Consider the following 10,138-nt stretch of genomic DNA (forward strand, 5'->3'; position numbering starts at 1 on the left):
ATCATCCTGATGATTGGCTGTGGATACAGCATCATGCTCATCAGATGGTGACCTCGAATATGTCGACCAAGACGATACAACGACAGGATTTTGATCAGACTAGAACCCCTAGAGTCTGACATGAAGAAACAGTGATGATTAGGGAAAAGATCAAGAAGATGAGAAAACAGGCTAATTTTAAGACCAAGAAAAAATCGATATGACCGAGCAGCTTCCATCTCCTCCCTTTGTCGGCAATAGTTGTTTTTGATTATTTTATAAGGGGAGATATGGGAGCCCCTTCTATAACAGATACACAGAATCAGTACAGCCAGCCGAGGCCCAGGGTCTTCTTTATCCAGTCCATTATAGCGTGCTCAATGCCCTGCTTTTTATGAAAAGGTATCACCCTCGAGAGTGTACTTACCAATACTCCTACCCTCTTATTGCTCCTCCCCTAGGATATGTCTCACCTAAGGGATGTATCTTGTTAATTAGGTATGATAATTGGTTAAAAAAGGGATTAATCTAGTCTACCCGATTCCTTATCCCCCCTACTATCCTTCTTAAAATAGTATATGACTAGCTATTATCAATAAGGTGTCATCTTTACATAAAACAAGAAGATATTATGTGCCTCCTATAACTATCTCTTTATAAGATTAAGTAGTATTAGCAAATAGTAGTTTCAAACTAGCTTCTAATTAATAGCTTTGCCATTAATTCTTACAGGATAAGTAGAATAGCATGGGACTCAAGGACATTTATTATTAATGACTTATTGCTTACCTTATATTAATAGGCATCAGGGGAAGCGATATCATAGTTGAATTTAGGAGGGGAGTCGCGCTCGATTCATTGGAACAGCGACCGGGGGGAATCGATTCGATCGTAAGGAGCTCAGCTTGCCCTCATTCACCCATATAATGATAAAAAAATAATATATGGACTACTACTAGACCCCCAGCACCGCGTTGAGATGCGAGCTCTTTGCTGGGGATTCTCTATGAATTCTCGATACAGCCAGCCATGCTTTATGCATGCATCAGTTTCCGCCACGCGGGGCCTAGGTATGTATTTTCCTGCCAAAAACCTGGATTTATTGGTCCTAATTTTTTATTCAAAGCAAAATTTTATATCTAAAAGGGAGAATAATTTCGAAAATAGATTTTTCCATTTAATTAAAGAAAAATCAGTGAATAAACCAGTTTTTTTTTTCTTATATAGAAAAAATTCATTTCTTTGTCTAAAGCTAAATATATAGCCGGTAATAACCATTTTTTATTGTTTTTTTTTTAGTTTTTTTTTTCGAGGATAAAAGTTGATCTCAAATTCTACCAAGAGAAAAATAAAAATTTATATATATCTACAAATGAACTCCGTAATTAATAATTAATTTAGGTTAAAAAAGTTTATATATATAATATATATAATACTTGATGAATTAGTACTATATTATCGATATCGCTTGAGAATTGGGTGGAGGTATAGTATAGCGTTATGCTCATCAGATGTATGTACACTCGAGCAGGTTTCTCTTTTTGGTGGTGATATTTTTTTTATCGGCTCAATGGCGAACTAATACATGCGATACTTACGTGCGATATACGTACGAACAAAAGGGGGGGACAAAAAGAAATATCTCTGAAAAATGTTTGATAGTTTGACTTGACTCTTTATTCAATCTAGATGGATGCTGCGTGGCAAGATTTTTTTCTTTCAAAAGACATTGACATTGATTTAACTGCCCAACAATTAAAGAGGAAGACGAGAAAAGAAAATGACAGCAAATGCAGGAATCGAAAGATATGAAGATGAAGGGTATTATTTATGGGTTTATCGGATGAATTAAGATGAGATTAGTAGGTAATAAAGTATATATGTGTGTGTGTGTGTGTGAGTCTCATTTCCTGATGAGAAGAACCAAAATGATGTCCATGCATGTCTTCTTCTTCTTTCCTACACTTTAATTCTTCACTCCTTCATAACTTCTGCTTCTTTTTCTTCACTATTCATACCAAGTTTCCTCTCAACGCTTGCTCGCGCTCAATCGCCTCGAACAGGGACCTGAAGTTCCCGGCGCCGAAACCGTTGAAGTTGTGACGCTGTATGATCTCAATGAAGACGGTGGGACGGTCCATGAGGTGCTGCACGAAGATAGTAACATTAGTATCGTAGGCATCACACACCAAGAGGTGTAGGTATATGTAGGCCTACCTTCGTAAAAAGCTGCAGCAAATACCCCCCCTCATCAAAATCAATCAGAATATCCAGACTGCGCAACGTCTCAAAATCCTCCTCTAGCACCTTCCCCGCCTTCTTCAGGCGCTCGCGCATCGCCTCATAATATGTGTCTGGCACCTTGATGAACTCGACTCCCCGGGCCTTCATGTTGGCGATGTCCCGGATGATGTTGTCGGTTAGCAGCGCGATGTGCTGCACGCCGGGACCGTCGTAGAAGTCGACGTATTCTTCGATTTGGGATTTCTTTTTGCCCTTTGCGGGCTCGTTGATGGGCATTTTGACGATGTCGTTGGGGGAGGACATTACGATGGATTTGAGGGCGGAGAATTCACTGGAAACAGCATCAGCTGGCAGTCCTTGACTTGACTCCTTTCATTCCGGGTTTTGTTTTGAGGGGTGTGATGGTGATGCTTACGTGCAGATATCTTTGTCGTCCACCGACCAGAACCGGTGGAAGCCAAGAGCCTTTTCGTAGCTAAAAGAATCGGTTAGTTTGAGATTCTTTTCTTCTGCTGCTGCTACACTTACTATTCGCAAACTTTATCCATCTCATTCCAGTCTTGGTTCCCCACGCAATGATCAATCCGCTTCAGATGGACGCCAGGCAACAGACTCGACACAGGGTCTTTGGCGCCCGTCTCCATGCGATACCCGGGGAGAAACCCGCCCTTGTACGACTTCCTCTCGACCAGCGTGTGCGTTGTCTCTCCATACGTCTGGATAGTTGCCACCTTGACCTGACCGTTCTCATCTTCGAGGACCTTGGGCTCCGAAACCACCTTGGCGCCGTTCTTGACCGCAGCGCCGAACACGGCGTCTACGGAGTCGACTTCAAAGGCAACGTCCTTGACGCCATCGCCGTGTCGCTCCAGGTGCGCGTGGATCTCCTTCAGCAGCTCCTGCTCCTCCGGGCCGAAGCGGTCGAGCTGATTCAGGGACCGCAGGGGGGAAGTCAGCACGAAGGTGATGTCTCCGTTGCGGACGACGTGCGAGCAGACGTGACGGCAGCCAGTCTCCAGTCCCCGATAGGCGATCCGCTCGAAGCCCATGCGCGTGACATAGTATGATGCGGCCTGTTTGGCGTTGCCGACGTACCAGTGGACGTGGTCGTAGCCTCGATAGCTGGACACGTCCGTGGGCAGGCCGTTTGCGTCGCCGTTTGTGTAATCGGAGACGGCTGAAGGCGCCATTTTGTTTGTTTCAATCTGTTTTTTTAATTCCAGGCTATGTATCTGTATATAATTTCTGTTAATGCAGCTATATCTGCAAGATATAGACGTTGACGTATGTGCAGAATGAAGTCAAGGATAAAGACTATGCATCCGGCTCACCTCCATTTAAATCAACCACATCTCCCCCAATGGATATAAGGCCACCGCCCCGTCATCACCCTGGTCACGCTCTCCATCTTGCCCGCAGTAACCGTGGATTGTCTCACAACCTGCGAAACCCTGGACTTGCCAGGGATAGCAGTCTCGGCCAGCAACGGGCCGTCGGATTCCCACGGGTATTTCAGTCTTATCTTATCAACTAACCGTATTCCAATCAAATCATCCCATTTTCAAGGCGGTGAGCTCGCCTCGGTTGTCGGCGGGTGTTTTGGCCCCTGCCGGACATTTGGGTCCAGCCCGCGGATTGCCATTCCGCTCTATTCCGCGGTTTGGAAAATGTGGAGGAAATGCGGAGACACATGCAGCAGCTGATGGTGGGGAGGGCAGCCGTACGTCAGATGTTTTCCTGCATAGCTTGGGTATTTACAGGATACCTGAGCGAGCTGTTTTCTATCCTACGATAGATAATAGTTATCACATCACCCTTCTCTCCCAGACATTGACCTACTCAGGCTGGCAGTTAGGCAGACTTGTGGACAACATGCCCGCGACGCAATTCTCGACCCCGGACCCCTACACCTACCTCAACGGGTTTGGATCTTACCATGAGTACGGCCCTCAACCAGCTTAATCAGCACCGTACATAAGTTATTTCTGTACTAACTGCAACAGATCTGAAGCCATCCCCGGAGCGCTGCCTATCGGCCAGAACTCCCCCCAGAAACCCGCCTACGGCCTGTACGCAGAGAAGCTGTCTGGCACGGCCTTCACAGCCCCCCGCCACGAGAACAAGCAGACATGGCTGTACCGGATCCTGCCGTCAGCCGCGCACGAGAACTTCGAAGCCCTCGACACCGACTCCTACCACACGCGCATGACCACCGAGACGCAGAAACTGCACCACATCCCCAACCAGCTGCGCTGGAACCCGTTCGACCTCGACGAGAACGTCGACTGGGTGCACGGGCTGCATCTGGTCGCGGGCGCGGGCGACCCGACGATGAAGAGCGGGCTGGGCATTCTGCTCTATGCGGCTGGCAAGGACATGGGCAAGGAGGCGTTCTATTCCGCCGATGGGGACTTTCTCATCGTGCCGCAGCACGGCGTCTTGGATATTCAGACGGAGTTGGGGAAGCTGCTCGTCCGGCCGAATGAGATTTGTGTGATTCCTCGGGGTGTTCGGTGAGTATTAGCCAGTTGTCTGGCAGCCGGGTTGATACTAATGCAGGCTGTCGATAGCTACCGCGTCACTCTACCCTCTGGACCCGTCCGAGGCTACATCTGCGAGCTCTACCAGGGCCACTTCCAACTGCCGGAGCTGGGACCTATTGGATCGAACGGGCTCGCCAACGCACGCGACTTCCAAGCGCCCGTCGCCGCGTTCGACGACGAGGAAGAGCCCTCCGAATACCGCGTGATCAGCAAATTCAACAACTCCTTGTTCGCTGCCCGACAGAACCACACCCCCTTCGACGTCGTCGCCTGGCACGGGAACTACTACCCCTACAAGTATGACCTGGGCCGGTTCAACACCATCGGCACCATCTCCTACGACCACCCGGACCCGTCCATCTTCACGGTGCTGACGGGGCCGTCGGACCACCCGGGCACGGCCATCGCCGACTTCGTCATCTTCCCGCCGCGCTGGCTCGTTGCGGAGGACACGTTCCGTCCGCCGTGGTACCACCGCAACGTCATGTCGGAGTTCATGGGCTTGATTGCGGGCGACTACGATGCTAAGGTTGGAGGGGGCTTTAGGCCCGCGGGCGCCAGCTTGCACAACATCATGAGCGGGCATGGCCCGGATGCGACGGCGCATGAACGCGCGAGCAATGCGGAGTTGCAGCCGCAGAAAGTCGGCACGGGCAGTATGGCGTTTATGTTTGAGAGGTATGTCAAGTCGCCCTGAGACATATAATTCAAGTTCAGTGCTAATAGATGATGATTAGCTCCCTCATGGTCGGCGTCTCCGAATGGGGCCTTAAGACATGCCAGAAGGTGCAGGAGGACTACAACGCTGAAAGCTGGACGCCGTTGAAGAGGCATTTTAAGAACCCGAACAAGAAGGCTTGAATTAGTCCCCTTGTTCGGTTCATTTCGTCGATTGATCCTTGTCGTATTGCAGATGCTGATGTCCACTGCGGAAGTGGTGATGGTGTATGTATATAAATATCGCACTGAAGTGAAGTACCAAATAAGTTGAAGTGTTATTCAATTGAATTATAAGTATGATCCATCCCAGCATGTCAACGCAAGTACAACAGTGCAAGTAACGTAAAGTATATAAGACACAGTATCACGAACTCAATCCAAAAACCATCATACCCAGATCCCCTACCCATACCGATCTATCTATCTAGACCGTATTTTCTTCAATCTCCTTCCTCAACGCCTCCTTAACGATCGCCCCACACATCTTCGCATACGGATTCGTCTGCACAGCCAACTGCTGCGCAACCTTATTCCCGTAGCGCCCTCCAAGATAAAAGTCCCGACTGGCCATCTCTTCCAACTGGTCTTTGCAGTCGATGTTGTGGAGCTGCTCTGGCCCGCCTTTCTTCTCTTGAGATGTTCGCTTCTGCTTCGCTGCTTTCAGGAGGAGATAGCCGCGGTGGGTGTGTGCGTCGGCCAGAATGCGGGCTTGGGCGGGGGAGACGGTGATGCGATAGTTATTTTGAGAAGAAGACGCTGGCGTGGCGAGGGCGATGGCCTGCCCCAAATCGGAGAAGAGTCGCGTAGTCAGGCGGATGTTGCTCGGGCAGAAGAGAGCGTTGTCTTTGTCTTCGTCTGCTGCATCTGCATCTTTGTCTGTGGATTTGGATTCACTGCTCGATTCCTGACTCTTGACCTCGATCAACACGCGCAGAGCCTGGGCGCGGTTGACGTATGCAGATGGATAAGACGGGAACTCGGCGATCAACGCGTCGAGCTCGGCGATCGCGGCCTCGATTGTCTCGCGGGAAGAGGGCGTGCTGCTGCTGCTGCTGCTGCTGCTCTGCTGGATCTGGCGGATGGCGTGGAGTTCACGTTCTTTGAGAGTGACGAGGTCTGATTCGGAGACGGTAGGGAAGGACGGTAGAGATGGGTCGATAACGACGTTGGATGAGGATGGAGATGGGGATGATTCGGCGTCGAAGAGAGCCTGCAGGACGGCGGCATCTTTAGAGGTCAAGTTGGCGGAGGAGGGGGGAGTGGCGGTGATTGCTGTTGCGGAAGCCATGCTTGCTATCTTTGCTTCTGTCTTTTTTTTTTATTTAATTTGTTGCTTTCTTTATTTGCCCGTTGTTCTTCGTGATGCTTTAGAACGAGAATAATCCGAGGAGACTCGAGTGGTGGAGAGTACAATATTAGGTACAGTTAGGTATGGAAAGAAAGTTAGAACAGGTATGTCATTGATCAGACAGCAAGTACAGGAGTATCCTTGCAGTCACGTATATACGAAATCCAATAATATCCACGTGAACTTCATCCAAAACTCCCCTGATAAATCGAAGCAATCCGATTGAATGTTTGGCTGATGACGCCAGGGAGCGGTTGGCCACGGATATTTCTGCCTGTGTATGGCAAGTTCATGCCGGAGATGGCATGCAAATACCCGTCGATATCCGCCCGCGGGCAGTTTCCGTCAACGCGGGGACAGAGCGGAATTACGCCAGGGACGAGACAATACCCCACCACTTTCATCCAGTTGATATACAAGGAGATACAAGTAACTTGCAGTGTGGGATGATTGTCGCCTGTTATTTTGATTCACTCTTTTTTATTGATTGATTGATTGATTCCACCAACCTGGCATTCCGCCTGCTGAGGAAAATGACCGCCTCGTGGCTTCAGATCCCCTCCAACTCGCCCTTCTCTCTGGCCAACATCCCCTTTGGCATCATCTCCACCAAGTCGACATCCTCACCCGTCCCTGCCATTGCCATTGGCGATTATGCGCTGAATCTCTCAGCATTTGCCTCTGCCAATGGCTTCTCCCAACTCCCTGCCATCCACCCCCATCTCGATGTCTTCCATCAAAAGACATTAAACGCCTTCGCCGCCCTGGGCCGTCCCGTGCACCGCCAGGTCAGAGAATATCTGCAGGCTGTTTTCAAGGCCGACACGCCCTATCCACAGCTGCTCAAGGACAATGCGACTCTCCAAAAGGAGGCGCTCATCCCGTTGACGGAAGTCACGAACCATCTGCCCATGCAGATTGGCGACTACACTGATTTCTACGCTGGCTTGAACCACGCCTACAATGTCGGTGTGCTCTTCCGCGGCCCTGCTAACGCCCTGCAACCGAACTACAAGCACCTCCCCGTGGGATACCACGGCCGTGCCTCGTCCATCGTCGTCTCGGGAACTCCAATCGTTCGGCCTAGCGGTCAGATTCTGGCCAACCCGACAGCCGACCCTAAAGTCCCGATATTCTCGCCGTGCAAGCGTCTCGACATCGAATTGGAGCTGGCAGCATTCATCAGCACGGGAAACAAGCTCGGCGAGCCAATTCCCATCGACGAGGCCGAAGACCATATCTTCGGTCTCGTGCTGATGAACGACTGGTCCGCTCGCGACATCCAGGCCTGGGAATACGTCCCGCTGGGGCCGTTTAACGCGAAGAACTTCGCCACGACCATCAGTCCCTGGGTGGTCCTGATCGACGCGCTGGAGCCGTTCCGCGCGCAGGGCCTGGAGCCCGGTAACCGGGAGAGTCTCCTCCCGTATCTGCGGGAGAAGCGGGCCGCGAACAACTTCGACATCCGCCTGGAGGTCGAGCTCAAGAACGCAGGAGGCAAACCGACGCACATCTCGAGCAGCAACGCCACCAACTTGCTCTACTCATTCTCGCAGATGGTGGCGCACCACACTATTACCGGCTGCAACCTCAATACGGGCGACCTGCTCGGCAGCGGGACGATCTCGGGCAAGGAGCCCGGCACAGAGGGCAGTCTGCTCGAGCGCACCAACGGGGGGAAGCAGCCCATCACGCTGGCGGACGGCTCGACGCGGGTGTTCCTGGAGGATGGCGACGAGGTGACGTTGCGGGCTGTTGCGGGTGAAGAAGGCAGCTATGTCGGGTTTGGCGAGTGTGTGGGGACGATCTTACCGGCTTTGAAGAATCTGAATGGAAGTAATTAGATGCGGGCATCTAAGCAGATCAAGCAAGCCACTCTGTATGAACAGATGCAGATGGACAGGATAAGAATTACGACGTATCTACCTACGCTAAAACCGGATTTATGGCGAGTCAACCAGTATATCAGTGGACTAGTTATCTAATCTATCCTAACCAACATATCGCTAAATCAGGATATATCGGAAGATCATCAGCTGAAGACAGAATTAATAGATATTTTACTGGCCCAATAACCATTTCTAGCGCAGTTAGTTAAAGTGCTTACCTACCTAGGTAGGTAGTGCCTAGTAAGTTGAGTTACTGTCGGTTCGGTTCGGCAGTTGGTCCTCCATCGATGGCATAACGGAATCCATTCCGTCACCAACCGATCGATCGATCAATCAATCAATCGAGAGGAATAAGTTGCGCAGGTTATTATTCATTTTACTGCTATTTACCTACGCCATACAAGTAGTTACCCAGATAGCGAGTACTCCGTATATTATTATTCCCCGCGGAAGAGAAGGTACTTAGTTCCATCCGTCATGAACCCTCCCAACAGGTTTTAGCTAAAATCCGTAGCTAACCTAACCACCTCGGATGACTGAATATGCTTTGACGATCTTCCCCGCTTGTAAAAGAGAAGAAATACTGGCATTAATTGCCTTGGTATCGTTTCATTGGTTGGAAAGAAGAGTTTGTTCCTAGTTCTAATTCTTAATTCTTGATTCTTGGAAAGAGGGGAAACGGAGGGAGCACATGACATGACTCTGGGACATATAAGAATAGCTAGCTGAGTGGATGGATACTTGGTCCTACGTATACTGATATAGATGTGTACACTACATACACATAGCTACGTGAGTTCTTGTCGAGCACAAATCTAGCTGAATCAACCTTACTGTCTGGCATCGATCAGTTGAATACCATCGATTTCTAAAACTCATCGAAATTATACTACTAGTTCACCCTCCTCGAGACATACTAGTACAAAGACATCTGGTACACTGCAATGTCAACTCCAACGACAACCGACCACCCCCTCCCCACCTTCGACCTCTACACCTACTTCCGCTCCTCCTGCTCCGCCCGGCTGCGCATCGCCCTGAACCTGAAATCGATCCCCTACAACCCCGTTTTCGTGCACCTGCTCAAGGACGAGCAGTATTCGGAGGCTCATCGGGCGTTGAATCCGTCGGGTAGCGTTCCTGTTCTGGTTGTACACAGCACCAGCTCCAACGAGGGTGATCCTCTTGTGATTCCCCAATCCCTTGCCGCGCTGGAGTATCTCGAGGAAATCACGACATCCCGCCCACTCCTTCCCTCCGACCCAGCCAAGCGCGCCCTCATCCGCACGCTGATGAACATCCTCGCGTCGGACATCCAGCCCGTAACCAACCTTCGTGTGCAGAAGAGGGTGCGCGCGCTAGGCGCTGACGCGGGTGTCCTCACGCGCGAGACCACCGAGGCCGGGTTCGCGGCG

The 10,138-nt window shown here is 50.3% G+C and overlaps 4 protein-coding genes across 4 annotated transcripts; 2 read left to right on the forward strand and 2 right to left on the reverse strand.

Moving 5' to 3' along the window:
• Positions 1-1,991: 1,991 nt before the first annotated feature.
• On the reverse strand, positions 1,992-3,413 carry VTN77DRAFT_3687 (uncharacterized protein; the record flags this gene model as incomplete). The annotated part of the gene is made up of 4 exons (XM_069419662.1): positions 1,992-2,126; positions 2,197-2,554; positions 2,639-2,698; positions 2,752-3,413. 4 exons carry the CDS (start codon positions 3,411-3,413, stop codon positions 1,992-1,994), a joined length of 1,215 nt encoding a protein of 404 aa, XP_069278258.1.
• A 682-nt stretch (positions 3,414-4,095) lies between these two features.
• On the forward strand, positions 4,096-5,627 carry VTN77DRAFT_3688 (uncharacterized protein; the record flags this gene model as incomplete). Its single annotated transcript, XM_069419663.1, has 4 exons — positions 4,096-4,163; positions 4,227-4,736; positions 4,794-5,444; positions 5,504-5,627. The coding sequence occupies 4 exons, from the start codon at positions 4,096-4,098 to the stop codon at positions 5,625-5,627; spliced, it is 1,353 nt and encodes a 450-aa protein (XP_069278259.1).
• A 283-nt stretch (positions 5,628-5,910) lies between these two features.
• On the reverse strand, positions 5,911-6,774 carry VTN77DRAFT_3689 (uncharacterized protein; the record flags this gene model as incomplete). Its single annotated transcript, XM_069419664.1, has 1 exon — positions 5,911-6,774. The coding sequence occupies one exon, from the start codon at positions 6,772-6,774 to the stop codon at positions 5,911-5,913; it is 864 nt and encodes a 287-aa protein (XP_069278260.1).
• Positions 6,775-7,367: 593 nt separating this feature from the next.
• VTN77DRAFT_3690 (uncharacterized protein) lies at positions 7,368-8,678 on the forward strand (the record flags this gene model as incomplete). Its single annotated transcript, XM_069419666.1, has 1 exon — positions 7,368-8,678. One exon carries the CDS (start codon positions 7,368-7,370, stop codon positions 8,676-8,678), a length of 1,311 nt encoding a protein of 436 aa, XP_069278261.1.
• Between the last annotated feature and the right edge of the window lie 1,460 nt (positions 8,679-10,138).

The sequence above is a fragment of the Rasamsonia byssochlamydoides genome (genome assembly GCF_041956645.1).
Source record: "Rasamsonia byssochlamydoides strain NRRL 3658 unplaced genomic scaffold VTN77scaffold_26, whole genome shotgun sequence".
Lineage (NCBI taxonomy): Eukaryota > Fungi > Ascomycota > Eurotiomycetes > Eurotiales > Trichocomaceae > Rasamsonia > Rasamsonia byssochlamydoides.